At 42.5% G+C, this 25569-nt stretch overlaps 2 protein-coding genes and 1 long non-coding RNA gene across 5 annotated transcripts in view; 1 reads left to right on the top strand and 2 right to left on the bottom strand.

Annotated features, from left to right (window-relative positions):
- VPS50 (VPS50 subunit of EARP/GARPII complex) overlaps nucleotides 1-11636 on the bottom strand; it is a 75026-nt gene extending 63390 nt beyond the window's left edge. For all 3 annotated transcript variants that reach the window (XR_014517633.1, XM_083467680.1, XM_083467679.1), the window contains exons 1-2: nucleotides 11483-11636; nucleotides 8266-8334 (exon numbers count right to left, since the gene is read on the bottom strand). Coding sequence is in view for 2 of the 3 variants with exons in the window: in XM_083467680.1 (XP_083323806.1) it covers nucleotides 8266-8334; nucleotides 11483-11515 (102 nt within the window). In the remaining variant the exon portion in view is untranslated. The remainder of the gene's footprint in view (nucleotides 1-8265; nucleotides 8335-11482) is intronic.
- A 1259-nt stretch (nucleotides 11637-12895) lies between these two features.
- HEPACAM2 (HEPACAM family member 2) overlaps nucleotides 12896-25569 on the top strand; it is a 31695-nt gene continuing 19021 nt past the window's right edge. Inside the window, 4 exon segments of the mRNA XM_083467695.1 lie at nucleotides 12896-13375; nucleotides 13378-13422; nucleotides 19718-20071; nucleotides 22376-22660. Coding sequence (XP_083323821.1) covers nucleotides 13354-13375; nucleotides 13378-13422; nucleotides 19718-20071; nucleotides 22376-22660 — 706 coding nt within the window. The 5' untranslated portion in view covers nucleotides 12896-13353.
- LOC310689763 lies at nucleotides 19929-22571 on the bottom strand. Its single transcript, XR_014517649.1, has 3 exons — nucleotides 22486-22571; nucleotides 20745-20880; nucleotides 19929-20038 (listed from the first exon to the last, which is right to left on the bottom strand). It is a non-coding gene; the product is annotated as an uncharacterized lncRNA (long non-coding RNA).

Genomic DNA, 25569 nt, shown 5'->3' with positions numbered 1-25569 from the left:
GCGCTTATACAATTTCTCTTTCTCTTTCCTATTTGAATCCTTTCACTTCCCACCTGAGACCGAAGTCTTAACTGCAGACCAACTGCAGATGCAACTGCCTGTTTTGCAGCCTTGTGCGTTGATGTTAGCGCGAACAACAGAGTTCACGGTATTGGCCTAACAACACGTTCTCTTATACCATAGAGAGTCTTGGGGTACTATCTGCAGGAGATACCTCAATAGCATTAAACAGGGGAAACTACATTTCTAAACCCCAGAAACAAGAAAACTCTCAAAATTTACTTGTGCCAAAACAGCTCAGAAGTTACAGTGGTACCTCAGGTTACATACGCTACAGGTTACATACGCTTCAGGTTACAGACTCCGCTAACCCAGAAATATTACCTCAGGTTAAGAACTTTGCTTCAGGATGAGAACAGAAATCGTGCTCTGGCAGCATGGCAGCAGGAGGAGGCCCCATTAGCTAAAGTGGTGCTTCAGGTTAAGAACAGTTTCAGGTTAAGTACGGACCTCCAGAACGAATTAAGTACTTAACCCAAGGTACCACTGTATTTCTAACCCCCCCCCCCCCCGGAAACCAGACATGTTCTTTGTTGAATGGAAGGATGTTGACACATCTCATTTTCTCCTCTCCCTGATCCTTGGTCAGGAAACATGAAGGCACTTCTTTTTTTCTCATGTTGCCTACCAGAGTCAAGACTGAGAGGCTGGTCTTAGCAGAAGGAGGAAAAGATAAGAAGCAGGAGGGTCAGAGGAGAATAGAAACATGGGGCCAAGCAGGATGGTCCGCCCTCCCTGAAAACACTGAGCAGCAAATTGCCCAGGAGGACAATTAAATGAACTGTAACTATTCAAGTGGTGAATTTGCAAAGAAATGGGGGCTTAACTTGATTGCGGGGGAGTTAAGATTTAGAAGTGCTTTTGATTCAACTACACATCGCTACACATAAAAACAGGAGAGCAAATTCAAATAATTGCCAACTGGTATATGAATCTATTTTTTATGCATCATCTAAAATTTCAGGAATTAAACACACATACTCCTCTGAAACATTCTGAGTGCAGGTTCAGACTTTGGCTGTTTCAATTAGTTATATTAATGTGCCACCTTGTGGACGATCTATGAAATTGCAGTTTCAAAAAGCAATGTTAATATTTTGGTTTCTTAACACAAAGCAAAGGTGATGGTCAACTTCGCAGAACGGAAGCTTCTACATAGCTCCACAGTAGCAACTCCTAATATATTTTCCATGGATGAAAATCCATGGACCACAGATCCTACAAGTGCCCCCAAATTTAACAATAGCCCATGAATAAATCCACTTGATTCTGGCAAAAGGATACCAAAAATGCCACCTTCTAAAACCAACCAATTATCACCCAGGGGTTCTTCAGAATCTAACACATAGCTATTTAGCATAGTGGCTAATGAAATGTATCCATCAGTGACTGAGGTGGATAGAAATTTGTTTTATGGTGGATTTTGTTTTTTGTTTTTTACTATTGCGGTAATTAGATTTAGATTTTATTTGTTTTTAAAGTATTTTCTCCCCTTTGGTTTAAAAAGAAATCTAGATTTAATAGAAACTTGTTAAAACATGTTAACAAAAAATATTGAATGCCTTTAAAGTGAGACATGAACAATAAAACATGTGAAATGACAATAAGTTGCTTTTCTTCCTAAGAGAGAGAGCTGGGGAGAACGGAAAATATCTGCCTTCTGAGGTACAGCATTATGACCCAAACAATAAGTGTGGTATTCTTGTGGGATTCCTAATAAACCTAGGGATTAGAAAGTCAACACAGGCACAATTTAAAAAAAAAAAAATGCTACCCTGGATCACACAAGAATAATTCTCCAGGTCCAACCAAGTGACCCTGTTTGACTATTTTATGCCCTCAAGCTACTGGAGCTTGCCAATGTTTTCAGGGACAGGCAACCCCCAAATTGTGTGTCACTTCAAGAACCATCAGGGCTACCTCGTCCCATTCTCAGAAGCCCCTTCTGTACCCACAAGCACCGTAACAGAGATCCTCTCTATTTCTAAGACCCTTAGAGTCGTTTTGCCTTTGAGATAGAGATCTTGGGGTAGTGGAATGGTGTGCAACTTCAGAATTGTGAGAATGCACACAGTTGCACAAACCGCTGTGAACGCTGCTGGATGCACCTGATCTTTCTCCACATCAGGGGTGGGAGAACGGTGTTGTTGCTCTCCAGTTCCCACCAGCCGCAGTCGGTATGGCCAAGAGTCATAAATTATAGGAGTTGAGACTCTTACTCAGGGTTGTGGGTTTGAGCCCCAGGTTGGGCACAGGATCCCTGCATCCCTGTTCCCCATCCCAGCTCTGAAGATAGCTAGGTGAAATCATGGGGAGTCTACACAGTCCCAAGCATAAACCAAGCCTTTCAGTAAGAAAGGTATGAAGTTATCCTAGAAGACTGATCCATCAACAATGGCACAGATATGCCTTCTGCTGCGTTCCTGCTCAGCCTCAAAGCACCGTTGTGGATTTCCATCCTCCACAGTCCCCAGCCTACTCATGAAAGTGACTCACTTTTTTGCTGTGTTAATTACTAGCTTTTTCATGTCTCAACATATTAACACCCTCATGGGTGAGCAGGTAAACAAAACAGTCATTATGATTTACAGGGTTGCCTCTGATCTAAACGAACTCTGCAAACATTTAATTAACAATCCTCAGGGATTCTGACCACCAGCTTCCTTGGGTACACAGAGAGGTCTCCAGATTTTCCTGAACTACTGTACAATTCCCACTACCTTCTAATTATTGGCCATGCTTGCTGGAGCTGATGGAAGCTGCAGGTCAGCAACATCTGGAGGGGCAAATGTTTGCCCATACCTGTTTTTGGTAAAAGAGTTAGCAGTAAGCAAAGATGCCGGAAGCTGGTGGCAACAGTTTTTACTGATTTTTTGTTTAAAACTCAAACATGAGTTTTACAAAGGAGTTTTTCATCACAATACAGTTTTAAAACCCCATAAAGAACAACACCATACCATAACAATTTCAAGTGCAGAACATAACTAAAACCAGTGCAAGCTATGAAAAGGAATTCCCAGCATCACACGGTCCTATTAAAACCAGTGTACTTAAAAAACACACAATTAAAACCGACAGTATCAATGTGGGTGCGTCTTTTAAGCCCATTCAAGGAGCAGGGATAATATGAGATCAAATTCCAAAATTCTGCAGGCAACTTGCTGATAATTCTTCTTTCAAAACAGCTTTCTCAGCACAGAAAGCCTATGGACTTCACAGATCCTAAGATGTCAGTATTGTCCAACAGACAGTGTGGACTCAGTGAACCTGCCATGGATACTATCAGACTGGTACAAAAACAACAACAACAACACTCATGAAATCCATGAAAAGAAAAGAATTAACAGGGGTCATGCTTGCTGAAGCAAGAATAGCTGAGGCTTTCCCCCCATCAACTACAATTAGCAATCCAACTGCTGGGGAACTGTGATTTACAGACAAGAACACTTGCTTGAAGTGGTGATACCATCTGGGTGGATTAGTGATGTCTGCACATTCTGCCCAGGAGGACGTTGTTGGTATGGCCAGAAGACTTATGGTTTTCTGAATTTAAAAAACTAAACTGATAACCTCAAAGTGCTTTTTATTTGCCTAACAAATCTATATTTCCTAAGTCCTCCAAAGCGAGAACCAACAGGTGATTAAGTTAACACATTCTCCTGTCAATCCAGTCCTGGGCATTTTCTTCCAGAGCAACTTTACCATTTTAAAAAAAAAAAACCCCACAAAGGATGTCCAATCCTATAACATAAAAAGTGATAGATAAACCACTACCACACATACAAAAAAGTAGATGGGAAAAATAGATCACCCAATGATGAGCAAGGCAGAATTTTGAAATTAAAGGTATGAAAAGCTGAGGAAGGAAGGAAGGAAGGAAGGAAGGAAGGAAGGAAGGAAGGAAGTTGATTTTAAATCTGGACAGCCTCTAGAGTTTCTTTTTTAATTCTGCATGCCTCATCCTCTTTAACTAAAGGCCACACAACAAACGTAGCCCAACTACCCAAACCACATTCCTAACTAGCATGAGGGAACAACAAAACAAAGGGTTGAGGTGGCTTCGCCAAGCTACTTCCTCAACCTGCCTCCAGCTGTCCTTTGAACATGAATGAGTCGCTACAACAAATGTGTGATAAAGCCTAAGCAGCATTCTTGTGCAAATGGATGGTAACAAGCATTATGCTCCCTATTCTAATCAGCCACCATCACCATCACAAGTTAAGGACACAGTGGCCCAGCAATCCAGGGGGAACATATTTGTGTGTACATTCAAGGAGCTGGAGAGGAGTTGCCTTCTGCTGGTGGACTCTGGCCAATGGGGCACAGAACCTAGGAGTCAAACCCTTGGGCCATCTGGCTCAGTACTGTCTACACTGACTGGCAGAAGCTCTCCAGGATTTCAGGCAGGGATATCTCTCCCAGTTCTACCTGAAGATGCTGGAGATTGAATCTACAAAGCAGATACTCTATTACTATGCTATGGCCCTTCTTTTCAAAAAGATCAGACATGATGGGAGTTGTAGTTTTAGCAGCATCTGGAGGTCCTTCCCATTCCTTGAAGATTAAAGACAGTAAAAACTCTTGCTCAAGCTTTCTTGGAAAGTCCTCTTATTTTCTGTTAAGGTTCTCTCTTTTCTGGCTGAAGCCATTAATACAATTGTGGTCTTTATACACTGCCCCAAATTACTACAGTCCAAAGAGGATTTAGCTCATTTTTGATCATGATATCATGTTGACATTTTAATGTGTGGTCATCTCAGGCTCTATAGCATCTGTACGTCAAAAGACATAAAGAAAAAAACAGGAAAACAATGTGAAAATGGAGAGACCAACCTAGCCCCATCCATCAGCAAGAGAAGGACTAGCTGCAGGGAGTATGCTTTGGCCCTCCCTGCAGGAAAGAACACTAATAAGAACACTGTAATTAGAAGCAGTGGCTGAATGGAATTGGCAGAAATGACTGGCAGAATCCGAGACCAGGGAGAAGAGATAATGAAAGAAGACTGGAAGAAATTTAAAGACTATTTACAGAAATATTGTAAAATTAATGAATGCTAGAAGGATGTTGGATAGAAACTAAGGGGTTTCCAGCTGTAATGCTTTAGGAGATACGAAAAAAAGGTTTACAAATGGGTAAAAGCTTAATGGTAAGGATTTGCTGAACTAACAAATTGAAGTGGAATACAAAGAAGGGAGGTATGAGGAGAACGGGGAAATAAGTGTTAGGAAGATATGTTATGGAAAATTATCTGTTTTTTAACTGTTTTTATGTTGTATTTTATATTTTGTTTCTTTTTATTTTTCATTTTCATTGTTATATTTAAAAAACGTTAATAAATATCTTTTTTTAATAAAAAAGAAGAAGCAGTGGCTGAGTTTAGTTTTTTCCTCCTCCCTCCCAATCCTTTTGCCTTTCACATCATGTATTTTAGCTACTAAACCTGAGGGCAAGGCCTTTTCTTATTCCCGATTGTTGCACAATGCTTTGGGAGCCTTTTTAAAAAAAATAATGAGAAGCAGGTAAAAATATCTGAAACAAATGTAGAGTCTACATATGAGACTTATACTAGATCAAAACTGGTGACAGCAAAAGCCAAGCCAAGCAGCAAAATTCTGCATAATCTGGTAAATGTTTGTTGGTTTCAGGAAAGAGTGGAATGAGTATCAGAATGTCCTTTTTAAAGGAGTCGCAGACTACTTAGAAATTATACCCAGTCAGGGCAGTGGTTCATCTACCGCATTACTGCTCATTAAAATTCACAGCAGCTTCCCAAGATTTCAGACAGAGCTACCTTTTGCTGGAGAGTGAACATGAGACCTTGAATATGCATGGCACACCATGTACCCTTCCACTGAACTGTGTCCCTCTTTGCTCACTCAGGTATTCATTTCTGCACAGGCAGGCATGAAGATTCTCTCACACAACGGTACAGCAGAAGAAACTGCATATTCTTCTAAGTGCCAACATGGGTGGTGAGTGCCAACAGGGCTGTAGCCAAAACAGACCCACTGAGAATCAAAAAAGACGTATCAACATGCTTGGAAGAATCCTTTTCACAGAAACAGAAACAAACAAACAAAAACGTCGAAGGCAGAGGGGAACTGATCGTGCTAAGTGACCACAGAATGCAGAGTGCCTGTTGGGAGATGGAAAAACAGTGGAGTATTCTGGAAGGGGGCATGACTGGCTAGAAAACTGCACACACAGCCCAAAAATGGAAAGAAGATAAAGTCCCTACCAGAGAAGAATGGAAAATTAAATTGTTGGACTATGATGAAATGGCAAAACTGACCGGAAAGCTCAGGAACCAGGAAGATCAAAACTTTAATAAAGAATGGGAAAATGTTATCATTTATCTTGGAGACCACTGTAAGCAGTTGAAAACACTAACAGGATTCCAATAACACTCGTCATTTAACAAGAGATAGGGTCATAAAGGAGTAATAAAAAAATAGGGATTATTGGGGGAAAAAATGCAGTAGAAAACGTTTAACAAGAGAACCCATGCAGGGGAAGGTGGGAAGTCCAAAGATTCAGAGGAATCTTTTAATTGTGGATGTGTTGTGGTATTATTATAACTTTAATTTTGTAAAACCAAATAAAAAATTACCGTATTTTTCGCTCTATAAGACGTACCAGACCATAAGACGCACCTAGTTTTTGGAGGAGGAAAACAAGAAAAAAAATATTCTGAATCTCAGAAGCCAGAACAGCAAGAGGGATCGCTGTGCAGTGAAAGCAGCAATCCCTCTTGCTGTTCTGGTTCTGGGATAGCTGCACAGCATGCATTCGCTCCATAAGACGCACACACATTTCCCCTTACTTTTTAGGAGGAAAAAAGTGAGTCTTATAGAGCAAAAATTACGGTATTTGAGAAGTAAAACTGCACACACACACCCTTGAATAAACAGCAATTGAATAAAGCAAAGGAGAAACCTCTGTTCCTCCCATGAAAAAAATCAAAAATAGAATCTGGGATCTATTTGTATTGACTGCACAGACTTGTATCGCACACAATAATCCATGAACCTTCTAAGCAACTCACATAAGAATAAAAATAAATATCAAAGATTCAGAGACTAGGAGCACTAAGCAGCCTCTGCATAATACAGAATCAAAAGATCAAGATCTAAAAACTGGAGCTCCAAAAGGTCTGAGCAAATAAAGCAATCTTCCCCTGATGCTTAAAAGACAGAGTGTCACCCAATTGGGTGCCAAAACAAAGAAAATCCTATCCATCCCATAATCTCTCAATGTGGGGGATGGAAGAAGACTATACACTAATGATCTCAGTATTGTGAGGCAGGGAGAGATACATTTGAAAAGAAACATCCCCTCCTGTCCTATTCCTGCCCAATCTAGCTTCCTCCTTTGAATGAACAGCCACAGAAGGTTTATTCATTCATCAAGTGTGTGGTGTGGTTTGTTGCAAGCTCTGAGGCAGAGCAGAGCACACACAAAAAAGAACTGAGAATACGCTGTCCTCGGTTTAAAAGACATCTTTTTTTAAAGAAAGCTCACTGCTCATCAACACAATGACACAAACAAAGCCCAAGAGAACCACAAAACAATGACAACAGCAAAACCCCATCTCTTAAATTGAAAGAGGTGTCTTTTGCTGAAATATTATAAGAAATAAAGCACATACAGTTCAAAGAGGCTACCAGTGACTAAAAAATATGCATCCCTTAAGTTAATAGGGAAACTTTTTTCTCTGGCTTACACAACCCACCAGAGATATACACCATAGTGTAGACAATGGAAAATAGGCAAGGGGGCAGAAGGGATAAGGGGCAACTACCCAAACATCTTCTAATACTTCCTGCTAGCCCAGAAGCAAGAAGAGAGACTTTGAATGGTTGCCCAGAAACCGCACGATTCCCCCTGTTTGCTTCCTCTTTTCCACCCCAGTTTAGCTCTTGCTGAGCTCAGTTGGCATGAAACCGATCAGAAAGAATGCAACAGGCAATAGCAGGGCCTTGCTTCAAAATGGTGGGAAACACAACCAAGACTCACAAAGCACACCAGGGCCTGCTAGCAGCCTTCCATAGGCTAGATTCTGCCCACAGGCCACCACTGCAAACAATTAATGCGATAAGTTAACTTTGCAGTTGGAATAAGGAGCGATTCACAAGTACAAGGGAACAAAAAATTACAGAAACTATGATAGTTCACAGTACCTACTAGAATATATATCACCATACCTTGCTTGGAATTCTGAAGTTCTCCAGGGGGCTCAGATCATGAATACTCTCCTGAGGACTTTTCAGACCCTTAAGGGAGGAAAAGACAGTTTATGTAATACAGTCCGCAATCTCCACAGAAATACTTTGGTTTGGACTCAGTCTGACCCTTATGTTTCCCTCCCCTTATGGTTTTGATTTATGGGCTACTTTTAAAATGAGGCTGCATTTTAAATTGCATTTTAACCTGTATTTTAAATTCGCCCACCCCATTATGTTTTTATTGTAATTTTACTGGTGTTAGCCGCCCTGAGCCCGGCTCTGGCTGGAGAGGGCAGGGTATAAATTAAAAAAATATTATTATTATTATTACCCACGAATAAGTTTGAAGGACAGTGTGTGTGTGTGTGTGTGTGTGTGTGTGTGTGTGTGAGCCATTTATTGCAGCCATTGCCAAGCTGATGCCCTCCGAACGTTTTGGACTACAACTCACATCAGCCCCTGCCAGCACAGCCATTCTAGCTGGGACTGGTGGTCAAACAACCAGTGGGCACCAGGTTTGTGAAGGTCGATTTATTGGTATTGTGCAGGAAAATAACTTGATTCCTGCACTACGGGGGTTGGACTTGATTACCCATGGGGTCCCTTTCTCATCTACAGTTCTATGATTCACCGGAGTTCATTGCTGCGGCATTCCCAGCTTCCTGCAGCTCTGGATCAAACGAGTGTCTGATTTGTTTTCCCCTCTGCTTCCAATCTGGAGCTCCCCATTTTCATTCTCAGTCCCACTAATGACTCCACGGTCCATTTTTGGGGCAGAAGAAGGTTGCCACAACCCATCCGTATTGCTCCTCCCCTGCGGCTGAAAGCCACCTTACCACCCATCCCCGGCTTTGGATCCCAGTTGTGAAGAGTTGTACCTCAACCACTGCAATTTGTGATTCCTGCCCTGCATTGCAGTTGTCGGACTAGAGGGCTCTTGGAGTCCCTTCCAACTGTACAATTTCCTGAAAAGAGTGACTATGTATGGTACCAGGTCATACCTTTAGCAATATTGCACCTGAAAGTTATTTGAAAACACAGTGGGCTCTGTTATCCTAATCAGGCAGCTAATGGTATAACAAGTGTAAAAAAGACAAAATGCTTTCTACATGGCACTGGCTGCCAATAAGTTACTGGGCGAGATTCAAAGTGATGGTACTGGTGCACAAGGCCCTATACAGTTTAATCCTGAATACCTAAAAAATTGTCCCACCCACTACATACCAATCACTGTGTTCTGCAGATACCATTCTGTTAGGGGGTCCATTCTGCACTATGTCCTTTAGTGTGGCAACACCTACCCTTTGTAAATCCCATTATATTCTCTATTGCTTATTCTCAATATTATATTCTCTATATACATTATATTATCTATATTCTCATACTGAGCACCTGCTAAATATGCTCCTTTTTCAACAAACCTTCTAAATCATGGAACCTTCTTGATGCCAGCTGGTATCTGTATTGAATCTGAAAAGATCTTATGTGCTATAATTGCTTTAAACTGTAAATTTAATTGTTTTATATATTCCACGGTTTAACCGTTTTATATATGTTTGTATTATATTGCAAATTGTTTTGGGATGCCTGTGTAAAGCAAATCATTAACAAAATAGATATAGTAATGGCCGATCCCAAGGAACAAAGAAACAACATTTACTGAAATAAATTCTATTGTCTAACTCCATAGTACTTAAATTTAATATATATATTTAAAATATAAATGAAAAGCAATCTACTTTGAGAAGCAAAATGAGAGCAGCCTAATCCATTGAAGTACTGAGGACATACGGTACTATGTCATCCCTTTAATAGCAAAATCAGGAGTGGACACACAGAGATATTCCACATGTTTCTCTCATGCTTCTCTAAGCAAGCATAGCTCTATTCTTTTTCAACTGGGATCTTTCCGGGACCAAATCATTGGGCAGTTGCAATCCCTTCAGAGCATTACATTTTGCAAGTTGATCAATGTAGCCCAGTCCACACACACTCCAGAGAAGAGATTTCCTCTGATGTTTATTGTGCCTTTATAGAAACACCTACCTCATATGAAACAAATTACCATAAAAACAATAGCATCTGTTTTACAAAGATTACTGTCATCTCTGTTTCCCCATTCTGTGCTACACTTCCCCAGAAAACCTACAACCTCATTGTATGAGTTCACCAGCTTGGTAGGTCCTAAAGGCAGCTTTACTAGCGCAGATAACATATGTCTCCTTCTGTCATCAAGCACAGAAAAAGAAACTGACAAGTATATATGGCTCCCAAACACCAATACCATTACATCACCCATAGAATTCAATGGATGGGAGAAAACCTCAAACCGACCAACCCACGGTCCACATGGATAACAGAAAATGTATCTGAAGACCAGGTCAGCCCTAAGCCTAAGGATTTGGGAAGCTTGCATTAAGGAAAAAATGTGGACAGCCCAGAAGGCGGTAGCTCCCCCTTTCTTTCAGGAAAGCCCATGCCTATCTCCTTCATTCACCAACTCCTTCCCACAATGTGTCCCATTCATTCAGAAATCCTTCTCCCCACAAAGAAAGCAATGGAGAGTATCTAGCTGTTTTTTTACTCAAAGCAGATGTAGACCCACTTGAAACTGAAGGGCCTTAGTCATCATGCTCTTCAACCTACTCTGGATGTGACTAGCAATGGATACAATGCCAATGCATGGCAAGTTCCCATCCCTGCTCATCCTTACTGGAAAAGATCCCCTGCCCTCTCGGAAGCCCTAAGAAAACTGGACACTTGTATGCTTGCGAATTCCTGCCCTCCCCCACACTGAAATTTCCCTAGGAAAATTCATCACAACAATCCAATGAGGCTACCACCTTATGGGCAAGTCCAATTAAAAAGACAACAGGATTCCCTGCAGAGGAGAAAAAAACGCACAGAAATTGTGGCGCGTGTATTTTAAAGGTTTCCCGTGTCTTTCTTTATGCGACACATTCACATGGCCACCCTGCCGCTTATTCCTATCACCCGAATGCCGCCTGCGTCCAAAGCCTTCCTTTCAGTTGCGGGGATTCTGGCCTTGTCCTACAACCGCAAAGACCACCCTCCCACGACGCGGGGACCCTCCCACCACCCGCCCTTGGCACCGCCGGCTCCGCTCTTTGCCGCACCGTCCTCGCCGCCCGTGCAAAACCTCCGCTCCCCGACCCGCTTGCCCTCCCGGCGGTACCTGTCGGGTCATCAGAGACTTGATCTTCTGCATGGCAACGCAGCGCCGGCCGCTTCACAAGCTCCTGTCACCCATCGCGCTCCACTCCCTCCGACACAGGGAAGCCATTTTGTACATCACGTGATACGCCCTTTCGCTTTCCTGTTGCATTATGGGATCGGTAGTCCAGGAAGGACACGCTCCTTCCCACACTCTGGACCTGAAAACGTAAGATACACTACAACTCCCATCACGCTCAGCGGGACGTCTCTCCGCTCACCTCGAAGAGTAGACGTTCCAGGAGGGAGGAAGCTGCATAGAGATAGAAACAGTTGGAAGGGCAATCTGATACATGGAGACGGAACTTCCTGGTTTCTTCCTGGCTGTCTCCGTCCCCCGACGTTAAATGAATGGTGACCCTAGAAAACAATCGGGATTTTAGTAGATGCAGCTGGGCAGCAGGGCTTGTTTGTTTTCTCGTTTAAACGTATTAAAATGCCTTGCTTCTGGCAACAAACTCCACTATCCTCCTATTTGGATGGGGGCCCTGAAATGTTTAATATTTATCATGTTTAATATTTCGGGTCAGAGATGGAGCTGAGGTTGGGTTGCCTTGTAGTAACAAATTCCCTGTACATAAAACCCAAACTTCAGACTGCAGCAAATCTGTTTAAATTACTCACTCTGATTCCTCCCAACCCTAATCCAGAATGCAGTTTCACGTCAAAGTCTTGCTTTTCTTAGAAAAAATCGCATAAAATTGCGTTAGAAAAATGGTGAACTCCTTTGCTGCTGCTGCGCTTTGGTGGGGGATGGCTGACTCAATCACAGCTACCGGTAAATCCCAAATCACTCCATTTTTGGTGGGTTGACAGCTGTCACTTCCGCCTCGTGAGAGACCAAAGCAAACACGCAAACTTGTAATTCTGAGGTTGCGGCGGAGGGCGAGGGAGACGGGCACAGCGAAGCGCAAAGGTGCTGGGCTTGCCGTGCAAAGCAACGGCGCCTCCCGCCGGCCAAAAGGACATTTCTTCTTTTATTCCTGCTATAGTACTTTGTTCAGAGCAGATATCCCTTGACTTTAGGCTTGACGGTCCCAAAGGAGATCTTGCATGTTGAGTAGACTGTCCGGGTAGAAGTTGTAGGGCCTGGCAAGAATCCTTTGTGCAAGGATAACTATAAGAATATAGAAAGAGGCACATATATTTTAACATTAATCTTCCATGGTCCCCCTTTGGGCTAATAACCAATCTAAAACATTTATTATCTAATATTATAGCAAATATGATGTCCCAGAGCTGGCACAGAGATGAACCCATAGTATGTGTTTAAAAGGAATACTTTTTGCACACGCACTCACAGCCCCTTTGGGGCTAAGAACTGATTTCATGCAGGTTTATTATATAATATCGTGGGGAACAATTATGTCTGACCATTTCTGAACAGAATAAGCTAGCTAACTGGCAAAACACTTCCATTTCTAACACTTACGAGCATGCACAAGTCAAAACGTTATTCCTCCGGGTAGCTGTTTAGCTGTCAGCTGTAGGAAGGTGAATGTAACCTGCGTGCCGCTCTGGGCTCATTTATTTTTTATCAGTGTTCAGTAATTCATTCTGTATGCCCCATTTATCATGCTCTGTGTTTGCTGTGAATATAACCGGAGCGGGGAACTTAGGGTCACAGGCAATGAAGATGTCGAACACTAATCCAACAGGTGTTCCCACTCCCTCTGCCTTTTGTATACACATATTCAAATCACCTAAGGCAAGCCAGGGTAGGGGCTGATAAACTCGCTGCTGATTTCCCTAGCAAATAAGGCCCACGGCTGCTGGACCAAACTCTGGCTTCACATGCACACCAGAAAGAAAGGGCTGCTTGCATGAGACAGGATGCTTTCATGGAGCCCTTTAGCACCACATTTTGTGACTTGCAATGCAAAATCTGTGTTCTGCTTTTAGGTAAGATCTCAAATTTCTTCTTCTTCATCATCTTATTCTAATATGTATTTAATCCAGGTGTAAGGTTTTGTTTCAGTTCCATACTTTTGAATGTTTTTAGCTTTAGTAACTTTACCATTATGAAACAACCAGGAACTGTCAGTTTTCAAACCATGTGGATTTTTTTTTTAATCCTACAAACGTATATGATTTGTACAGAAAAACTGGAAATAGATAGAAGGGTAGGTAGGTAGGTAGGTAGGTAGGTACTAACTGCAGTGGGTAGTGTTGGGACAGTCTTGGTGTTTTCACTCTGGAAGGCTGCAATCCTACACCCACTTACCTGGGAGTAAGCCCCACTGAATGCAGTGGATCTTATTTCTGAGTGTGCAAAATAGGGCTGTGCTGTAATACGGAATCTTTCGTGGAGCCTTAGAAAAGCAGCAGGAAAATTTGAGGTTTCAATTATTCTCACTGCCTTTTTGAAAAATACGTCATGCAAATAAGGTTGTTCCTTTTCAGTTTTCCATATGTAATGGCCCAGTATTATCAATAGATCCTTCTACCTAAGACATTATGGTTTTGTATAAAGTATACTTAGCATTAAAAATGAATGGCTTTTCATAAAACACCACACACACAAAATTAATAAGATGGGCATTCAGCAAGATGTATATGTTTCCCTAGGAGAAACATTTATTATCATTATTAATGAACTGTTAAAAAGTTGCAGTGCTTGTGAATGAAATAAATTTTATGGCTATTTTATGTACTTTTATACATTGTGATTAAATTGGCTTTTTACTTTCATTTCTCATGTGAGGTCCATTAATATCTGCAAATTTGATCCCATTTGTGATGTTTTGGTTTCAAAAGATGACACATTTAGCACATTTTATCTTACTATGATTTGTAATAATGTACTTGATTACACGTCCAATATGTGTTGTACTAGATGTAGAACGGGGAGCAGGAGGAGAGGAAGCTTACCATGCCACCAAAATTCTCAGTTTTATAAACTTTTATAAACTTCTTCCAAATAACGAGAGGTGTGCACAAATGACAATGAGAATTCTCTACTTTGTGGACAGAGAAACTGGAGTGAAACCATCTCACAATTTTTTGTAGGGGATCTCCAACACTTCCTCACGCTTACCATTTGCTGTGACAATGGCCCATGGCACAACAAGTCCCCCTTCCCAAGTTTCGTTTTGTTGCTGCCGCTCAAGGAGCAACACCAGCCTGCCCACCATTTTGCATCCTCCATAATGCCCCAGGCCAAACATTATTCCAGGCATTGCAGATGGGGAAATGGTTGCTGCCACACACAAAAAACTGGTGGGGGAAAATTGTAGAAAAATATGAAAAGTGGCCTTCTTTTTATGGAGCGTATCAGAATAAGAAACATCAGTCTTCACTGGAGTTAGGAGAAAAAGAAAAGGACATAATTCTGATTGATCAAAGTTTCTGTCCTCTTAGCTCAACTGTTAGCAAACACCTCACCCTAGCTGAACCCACCTTGTGCAAAATAGTCCCACTACCCATCCATTTTCAGCCATGCACAGGTTCTTTACTTTATCCTGAATTAAATTACAAACAACTGGGGTTTTTACTACCACCAAGGTTCAGTATAAGATCCTTTAAACCAGTGCACAGATGATAAAGAGGAGAGGGGCTCAGGGTCAGATGGGAATAGGAGATTGTTTCAATTATTTCAGGGGCTTTATGGGTTAAAACCAGAATTTTGAAATGTATGCAGAAAACTACAGATAGAATACAGGAAGATGCAGCTGCCCATCACCAAAAAGCAGAGCTGCTAAATCAGGGGTGGCTAAAAAGTCACCAAATTTCCTTTGGGGGGGGTGGATCTTAAAGGTGTGATTTAGGCAGGCTCATCCCCTAGATATGCTATGGAGCAACACTGTTGCTTACCAGGTATTTTCTTATACAGAGACTGGTACAGAGTGTTTGAATTCCTGGCTCTATTAATGAAGAGCTGATTTACTGCTGCTGTTAAATCGTGTCCTGTGGAAAATGGGAGCAAGACTGAACTTAGTGCGGCTTCTGAGCAGTTGCGTGTAGGACTGTACTGTAAAACACTTCCATTCTAATGGTAAAGCATTCTGCTTTACTTGGCTTGGAACTATATGCTCATAAGACAGGGCTTTTTTCTGGGGGAAGGCATACCCCTAAACATTTTGTAAATCTTTGTACTTTTGTCCATTTACTGTATTTACTTTTCCCGATTTGAACTATAAAATGGTGATTTTCTTGAGTCAAAATGAGAGTACCCCTAAAACATTTTTTTTAAGGAAAAAAAAGCACCGCATATAGATCACTAGAGAATTAAGCTTTTAGGATCAGAATGCGACCTGTACTTATTTTTGAAAAAGGAAAGGAAATCTTCCCACGGAGATCTTAAGTTTATGCATTAAACTCAAAATATGATGTCACGGTTTTTATTTAAACAGAAAAGGCTGCAGGATGTTTCCAGTCAACAAGGGTGGTGTTGTGCTTACTAATACTTAAAGCTGGATATAGAAGCAAAATGCAGCCTACGCTCTAGTTGGAGGTCACTTTGGAGAAGCCTAGCCTGTTTATATCCAATACACATAAACTGCCTTGAAGAGATAACCTGAGCCAAGGAAGGGAGCGGTTTGCTTAGAAAGCTTATTGCCTGTTGTCTCCACTCCTGTTTTACACCAGCTATACAGAAGATGCACAGAACTAGGTTCCTTGTGACACCTGGTCACAGAAATCCTCCTTTGTCTGGAAGGAATAATACACTAAGGATGAAACGGTAGCCTTTCAAGAGTGAAACATGGTTGTGTTTAACAGATCTGCCAACTCTTGACTTTTTGGGGCAGGAGACAGATTTAAAGTTAATCTCTCTTCCATGATTTTGAAATCTGACCTCTCTGGCTTCGATCAGTTTCACCCTGGACTTCTCTAGATGATTTTTCAAACGTGCACTCAGGATGAATTTGTGCTATTGGTGATATGGGGTGGTCAAACACATTCCCTCATTCTAGTCTATTTGAGCCGTCAAAATGATCTGGACAGTCACGGTTCACACAGCGTCTGTGGCAATCTGTGCATGGTCTGTAGCTCCTTGCTGAAATCCTGTAACATTTCATACTACAAATGGTGTTTGGGATTTTTGGTCCCGCTTTTGTCACTCTATAGTGCTAGGGTGCCTTTGACAATGAGCTGAATTAATTTCACTATTTTATATTTCCTGTTCAGGATTCTGGTGTTCCTGTGGTTTGTGGAAACAAATGAAGGTTTAGTAGAGCAACTGCAGCTGTATTAAACTTATGATTTTAAAAAAAAAAACGATGGAGAGAGAAGCTGGTGCTATTGCACCCCAGAAATGTGCAGACCCAGGCCACCTTCACACCATACGTTTTAAGTGCTCTTATACAACTTTGACAGCCGTAGCTTCTCCCAAAGAATTCTGGGAGATCTAGTGCTGAGATGGTTAAAATTCTCAGAGTGTTTTAACAGTCCCAGGGAACTCTGGGAATTGTAGTTCTGAGAGGGGGCTAGGGGTCTTTGAACAATGGCAGGCAATCAATCTTTCTTAGCTAGCAATTTTCAGCGGCTTTCCTCAGAAGCAATTCCACTTGAGTTCAATGTTATTTGCTGGTGAGTGTGTTTAGCTCACGATTACAGCCTTGTGTCCGTTATAAGAACTGAGCTGGAACCTCTGAAATCAATTACCAGAGAAAAGTCCACAGAAATACACGGAAGTAAGACAGCTCAACTCTTTCTTAGTTCATGTAGTGCTGCAAATGGGCTTAGTTATCGGCGGTATCTAGTTAAAACACGATCGTGCCAGGCACTAATTAAATATTTGTACTTGTATTTTTCTTATTATTTTGAGACAGTTTACCTTCCTTCCCAGAGCAGCTCACAAGGTTGCCTCTGAGGTGATACTTGGACCAAATTTTAAATCCCAACACTGTTCCCATAGCAAATAAACAGACCAAACAAGGAGGATTTGTTGTATATCAGCAACTTCCTTAATTCCTGCTTCCTTCTGGCTTTGCAGAAGTTCTCCCATAGTGATTATACCTGAATAAATCATCAGGTCATAGTCATACAGAACAAATTTACATCCCCTGGAGGCAACTCCACCCTTTCTGACAGCAAAAACAAAAGGGTTCCTTTTCAGCTGTTTTTTTGCTTGGACGTTTTCCATGTCTGTAAACAGGGCAGGTTTCACAGGCAAGAGAAGCTACATAGAAACGTATGTTATGGTTGTATATATTATTGGCCCATATTCTGCAGTCCTGTATCGACTTCCCAAGAGGCAGGCGTACACAGGGTACTTTCATACATGGACTTGATAGAAGCACCCAGCCATTGTCCTGCTTTCAGCTGGCTTGGAATAGCAACTAAGCTTCCATTTAAATGGGCAGGTCCCCTTTCCCCAGCTCCCGTGTGACACACAGGGGCATTATTCATCAGGATCACTTTTAGTGGGGATAAAATTAAATAGTATTCCCCGCCCCCGTCCCCTGGCCACATTTCCCTACCTTCTGCAGTTGAAGGTGAAATAAATGGATATAGAGACAATGCTACTCAGAAAGGGAAGAGTTAAAATAATAGAGTGTATGACAGACCGTATGGAAGGAAATGACTTTATGCAGGAAGAGCCATGCCATAGACCACATATACCTGGAGAAATTACACAGGATTTTTTTTAAAAAAAATAAATTAAAAAATTTCCATAATACAGTAAAATTACAACAGCAAAAAATGCAAATCAGATAAGTAGAATACAGAGTTTGCGCTTAAAAGTAATTATTAGCCCTTATTGCCTATTAAGGATTTTTTTTTTTAAGGAATCTTTTTTGAATCGGGATGGGTGGGAACAGAAACCAAAAGGCAAAAACATCACGTCGATGCACTGTAAAAAAAAAAAGTGAATGAGCAAAGCATGATAAAAAAATTCCTTCCAGTAGCACCTGGTGCTTTCAGGTGCTACTGGAAGGAATTTTTTTATTTTGACTATGGCAGACCAACACGGCTACCTATCTACTACTGGAGCAAAGCATGGTTATTCCAGAGTAAATTTACAGTGTGGAAGTAGCGACACACAGATGCCTGTAAATATTAATGTGAACTGCTGGTCTTGCTCCAAGGGATCGTGGTAGCAGCCTACCCATGAACCAGGCTGAAATATGAGCAATGAATGAATAAGTCTTAAGTGTCAGGATGATCATATAAATGGTTGCTACAGGCCATGGTTCCTTCTCATTGTATTTCCATGTATTCTGGCTATAGCAGGCTTATTAGGTAGTAAATGATAAAATAAATTGCTGTGTTTAAACATGGGGTGAAGAGTTGAAGTAAGAAATGCTGACATCAAGAAGATTCCAAAGTTATTTAAAATTTGACATACTAATTTTACTCCCAGAAAGCTTTTGAGATGGGCTGCCTCTTGCCGCAGTGGCGCATAAAGCAAAGCAGGTTCTCCTTCATGGAGAGCACGTGTTGCGGTGGGAGCAACCATGACATCCCTGTTGCTGGATGGCCACGAATTTGATGGGGGACCTCCAATGTTGCTGGGGGAAATTTATTGTTGCAATTTTATTTGATTGACAGGGGTGCTATATAGGTCCCTGTGTGCAGTGTTGAGCTTCCTCTTTTCGCTGCGCACATCGGATCACCCGCCCACCCTCCCTTTTTTTAGGGTTTGTTTGCACTGACCTTGCTATGCCTGTCATGGGGTTGTCTGCTTTGGAGCAGGGGCCTGGTAGGAATTTTACCATTTGGCTGATTGGCTGGTGCCATTTGGGTTTTGCCTACTGCGCAGCAAATTGTCACAACTTGTAAGGTTGCATTTAGGCATTGGTTAATTTTTAGTTGGTGGAGGGGATGTGGTTGGCCCTTCCAATGCTGCTGCTGCAAGGGTATTCCGTTAAAGGAATTCAGGGGCTCGCCATGCTTTTGTCCGTATCCCTGGCAAAGGGCTAGGGCCACGCAAGAGCCCCTGGGAGCATTTGGGGAAAGGTGAGAGCCTGGCACCCAGCTTTATTCTCTCCCCAAAATTGCTTACCCTTACTGACTTCCACACGGGTGTGGTTATTAGTTCTGTTCCTACTTCCAAGATAGTCGTTAACCAATGCCTAAGCAACCACTCACATACTGCAATTCAATAAAGTTGTGGCCAAAATTATGCCAAAAACAAAAATGATGTGTTTTTATTCAGGGGTGTCTTGGGGGTCCTCGACACGCAACCATTGTGGCCTATTTGCATTGCAAATTATAATCTTTTCTCATTTTCAAAATGTCTTTCCCCCTGCAGGTATTTGTTCTGCCTTGAAGTTGACAGTCCCATCACATACCATCCGTGGTATTAAAGGGCAGTCCCTCACTCTCCCAGTTGACTACAATTTCAACATTACAGTTTCCAATATCCAGATAATATGGCTGTTTGAGAAGCCACCAACAACCCCCATATTTCTGATTGGCTGCTTGGTAAATCACTCAGTAGTTCCAGACTTGGAATATAGGCACAAAATTGCACTTAAGCCTCCAAATGCATCCTTGCAGATAAGATCTCTGAACTTCAGCGATGAAGGCAATTATATTATCAAAATCAATATCGATGGAAACCGAACGATACCTGCAAGTGCAAAGGTTCAAGTTACCGTGGATGGTAAGTAATATAAAATGTTGGAATCTAAAGGTTCAACCAGAATGCTGCATAGAGGTTCTGTGGCCATCTCCTATGAGGGTTTAAAAATGTATTAATAGCAGCCATTGAGGGTACAATTGGCAGCACACTGTGCTCTGGGGAAGGGGGCTATTTAACTCTTTTCTCTGGGCCCTTCTAGTACCAGCATAGTAAGCCCTGCTGGCGCCTGGGGTACCAGTGGCAGGGAGGGAGGTACACATACGGGCAGCGACAGAGCATGCCCCACCAACAACCGAGATTGTGCAGGAGATCCTTATCTTCTACAGCATGTTTTGTTGAGCCCAGATTCCCCAAATGCAACTGCAACTATGGTAAGCCTGCTATTTGGTCTTAATTCCAGCAGAGGTGTTTTGAATCACACCAGGATTCCATAAATTGGATCCTGGCTAAGGGCTCATCCACACTTAACCTTTCCATACTTTCTAGATACAGGACTACTCTGTGTCTAGGCACTTCCTCCCTCCCTGCCACTTTCCCCCAGAAATCCCACTCTTTGACTCGAAACAAATGGCAATTCAGGTTTTCCGTGGATTGGTGTTTGCTCTGATTCAGCAGTAGAGAGCTGGTTTTTGAAGGGAAAGCACCCAGGACGACAACAACAAAGCGCTCAGACACAGAGCTTTAAGGCACATACCTGGATGAGGCCTTGTTCTGTTACAGGTAAGCAAAATAAGATGGCCGAAAACTTTATCTTGCTGAACAGACTGTGACAAGTTGGACTGCAAATATGAAAGTGCTGTTTTAAATGTTACCCACAAGGGGAAGAATTCCTGAAAGGAGAAATGGGGAACTCTGTACATCAGTGGAAAAGGTTCTAATCTTCTGCAATTAATGTTGTATTTGGGGGGGGGGGGCAGGAATTCACAGGACAGCATTCAGCAATATTACACACACACACACACACACACACACACACACACACACACACACACCAGGTGTATGAAATCGTACCATTCATTCTACCACCTCAGACACTTAACTAGCTCATTCCCACTATTTTACTTTATATGGCAGACTTTGGGCTTATCCACCCTTACTTTTTGCACTGCTCTTTCCTGGTAAAAGGCCATGTTTTAATGCTTCGTGTCTGAGTGTGCAGTTGTTGTTGTTGTTGTTGTTGTTGTTTTCCTCCTCCTGCTCTTTAAAGCTGAATTGGAGCAAATGTCAATTTAGGTTTACCACAGATTGATGTTTGCTCCGACTGAGCTTCAAAGAGCAGGTTTTCACAGGGAAAGCACCAGAACAAAAAGGGCTTGGACATGGGTACCTTGAATCGCAGGGAAATTACACTTCACACACACAAAAAGTATATTAGACAAAATCACACACAAAGAAACATAGATTAGGAGAAATTTGCAGCAAAATGCTGGTGAATTTTCATGTGGATTTTGAAGCACTGCTCACTGATGTGGAATACTGAACATAGATTGAAAAAATGAGAGAAACCAAAAAAGATAGATTCCCCCACTCCTTGCTGTTGTGCATGGTGGCCACATTTACTGGTGCAAATGGCAGAAATGCTTTGCCATCGGGAAAAGTGTGTTCAGACAGAGTGAAATGGCTCTGCCCAGCTACTAATGGATATGGGCAAAGCTCTCCCATACAAGGAAGGGGACTCTGATAGGGCTAAAGTCCACATACACACACACACAGAGGAGCTGTACTTGCATACATTTATACCCAGGGAGAGCGCTTTCCCACATTGTGTGAATGCATGGATCGCTGGGAAGCATTTCTGCCACCTGCTGCAGTGGGAGGTGGGGCTGCACAAATTTCCACAATGTATGCAGGGAGCAGGGAGCACACCTGTGGTGCTTGTTAGTGGCAGGTTTGGGATTAGCCCACCTGGCCCCAGGACTCCCCTCATGTGGTATTCCCCCCCCCAGTGGCGGAGCAACACGCTGCAGCCCCCCGGAGCAGAGAACAAGCGGGGGCATGGCTGGCGCACATCCCGAGGTTGCATGGCATGTGGCGCACATCCTGGGATGGTGCGGTGCACTTTCGGAGGGCAGCTGCGATGGTACCCTTTCCCCAAATGGTACCCGGTGCAGTGTGCTCCCCCCGCCAGTGCCACCACATGGGTGGAGGGAAGTCAGGCAGTTTCCCCCCAGTTCCTAAATTATTCCGCAAATAAATGGTAAACCCATTGGCCCTGCTGCCAGGGGACTCTGGGAGGGGGTTCTAGCAACATCTAGAGGGCCAAAGGTTACCCACTCCTTGGTTAAAATACATTGATCCTAACTTCAAAGATCTTTTATATTGCAGTCCCTGTCACAAAGCCAGTCATATACATTGAACCCTTTGCTGGAGTCGTGGAGAACAGTGGGAACATTACTTTGAACTGCACTGTGGAGGAAGGCACACGGGTCGCTTACCAGTGGTTGAAAAATGGAAATCCCATTGAAGCTGGCACTATCTATTCCTTGTCAGCAAACAACAGCACACTTCGGATTGTCCCTGTCATCAAAGAAGCCATTGGGAATTACAGCTGTTTAGCAGAAAACCCAGTCAGCGCAATGGAGAGTGACGTGATCGTGCCAACGATATATTGTGAGTAGCATATAATGGAGACCATATGTTGCATATAGTAGCCGAATTGAGAGAATGATGGGGGGGATTAGGAGTGATAGTGGACAAATGGTAGCTCTTTGCCATTAGATTATCTATTTGTAATAATTTAATAATCATAATAATTTTTTATTTATACCCCGCCCATCTGGTTGGGCTTCCCCAGCCACTCTGGGTGGCTTCCAACAAAATATTAAAATACCATAATACATCAAACATTAAAAGCTTCCCTAAACAGGGCTGCCTTCAGATGTCTTCTAAAAGTCTGATAGTTGTTGTTCTCTTTGACATCTGGTGGGAGAGCGTTCCATAGGGAGTGCACCACTACCGAGAAGGCCCTCTGCCTGGTTCCCTGTAACTTGGCTTCTTGCAGTGAGAGAACTGCCAGAAGGCCCTCGGCGCTGGATCTCAGTGTCCGGGTAAAACGATGGGAGTGGAGACGCTCCTTCAGATATACTGGACCGAGGCCCTTTAGGGCTTTAAAGGTCAGCACCAACACTTTGAATTGTGCTCAGAAACGTACTTGGAGCCAATGTAGGTTTTTCAAGACCGGTGTTATGTGGTCTCGGTGGCCACTCCCAGTCACCAGTCTAGCTGGCACATTTATATCCCACATACAGCATCCTCCAAGCAGCTGAAGGACATATACATGGCACCCACCCTCCCCTTTTTAACCTCACACCAGCCCTGTGAGGTAGGCTAGGCTAAGAGAGAGTGGCTATCCCCAGCCCATAACCTTCGTGACTGAGTGACGGTTTGAACCATGGTTGTCTGCAGCCCTGGGCTGCATTCACATAGAAGTTTATTATGTTTCCTCCACTAACCCAGAAAATTATAGGAGTAAAGTGTCAACATTTGGGGCAGTATAGCAACATAAAGTTCTTTCCAACAATGTTCATGAGTGAATCACTGAGGTACAGAATCACACATGTGCAGAAAGAGTAGGGAAGCAGCAACGTTGTCCAACAACGTTCACTGTTGTGTCACACTGTACCCACAGGTGTGAATGAAATTTAACACGACATGCTTGTATAGCAATCAAAAAGTTACATTTCCATAGCACAACAGGTACTGTAGTGTGAAAGGAATGTTAGAAAACAGGACAGAAGCACTAACATGTATAATCGGGGAAACTAATACAATATTCCTCCCATCTGAATGCAAACCCTAGTCTGCCTTTTGGACCATAGTAAACTTCCATCGAGCTCTCATGATGGCACCTACTCATTATGACAGAAGGCCTGTTCCAGGTAAGGCTAAAAAGAATTGAAGTACAGAATGGTTAGAAAACCAATGTTTCACCTGTCTCTTTGTCCATGCAGGTAGTAGTAGTAGTAGTAGTAGTAGTAGTAAGCCACCCATTTGACTAGGTTGCTCCAGCCATACTGGGCAGCTCCCAACAAAATCTCACCCATCTAAATGGATACAACTAGAAACTAGATCAAAATTATGGCTGTTCCATGCTAGGTTAGTTATATGTGTTAATTATATGCAGTATTTTGGAGACTGGAATGATTTGACCGACAAGATAAAGGATAACTTTGTTTAACCAAGCTGTAAGCAAACCGGTTTACTTGATCCACTCTTGAAAGAAGCTTTGTTGACTCAGAAGGTGTTGGAAGTATGTCAAAAACTGGCGACATTAAGTAAATATGGGGTTTAGAGATGAAATGATGGAAGTTGAGAAAACATGGTGGGTATACTTCCAAGGGAAGAATTAGCTTATGAGCCAAAATATGGAAATGCCATTTACAGGAACCAAAACTAAGGTGTATAAAGCCCAAAACCAAACACTAGCAACAAAATGGGCAGGGACAGAAGTGAGAATTATGTGAACAATTACTGCTCATTTGAGGAGATCTAAACCACTTTAATACAAAAGTAAATAAACTTCTTGGGACCACCCTCAGATATTACTGGATATTATGGAATAAGTATGTGAAATCCTGGCAGCACCTCCTCACTCATCCTTCCTGGCCCTAAGGTTACCTGGCCATCGCCATGGGCTTCCTAATACCACAGGTCAACTAATAATAGGAATAATAATAAATTTTATTATTAATACCTTGACCATCTGGCTGGGTTTCCCCAGCCACTCTGGGAAGCTTACAGCATATCTGAAAACATACTAAACACATCAAGCATTTAAAACTACCTAATACAGAGCTGCCTTCAGATGTCTTCCAAAAGTTGTGTAATACTTTATCTCCTTGATATTTGAAGGAAGGGCATTCCACAGGGCGGGCGCCACTACTGAGGAGGCCCTTTGCCTGGTTCTCTGTAACTCGCTTCTCACAGTGAGGGAACCAGCAGAAGACCCTCAGAGGAAGACCTCAGTGTCTGGGCTGAGTAATGGGGTGGAGTAATGGGGTGGAGACGCTCCTTCAGGTATACTGGACTGAAGCCGTTTAGGGCTTTAAAGGTCAGCACCAGCTAGCTTTTGCCAGACTCCTTGGCTCATCCTCCTGTCGCATTTCTGAATGAGACATAAGCATCACATATATATGATGGGCTTTGGATTGACTGAATGCTTCTTTCCATCCTAGCCACATCCATGCCGTTTATGGCTTCTCTCCCCTAAGAATCCTGGGAACCGTAGTTTGTTAAGGATTCTGGGACCTGTAGCTGAAACTGCAGTTCCCAGGATTTGTGGAGGGGCAGAGCTAGAACTTTCAAAGTGATATAAAAGTGCTTTAAATGTATGCTGTGGGCGTGACTTGATACCATGCAGCACACTGCAGTGTCCATTGCGTGGACAGGCGGAGTCCCCAGATCCCAAGCGGTCCCCCCCCGTCATGTGGAATAACGACTCAAGACAATGTGCTATGGGATTAAATTGGCCACAACTTTATTAAATTTCAAATGTGGGTAGACCTTGGCTCAGGCATTGG

Source organism: Podarcis liolepis (genome assembly GCF_965112155.1).
Source record: "Podarcis liolepis genome assembly, chromosome: 12".
Classification (NCBI taxonomy): domain Eukaryota; kingdom Metazoa; phylum Chordata; class Lepidosauria; order Squamata; family Lacertidae; genus Podarcis; species Podarcis liolepis.
The sequence above is the reverse complement of the archived record's forward strand: the minus strand, read 5'-3'. Positions and strand labels throughout refer to the sequence as shown.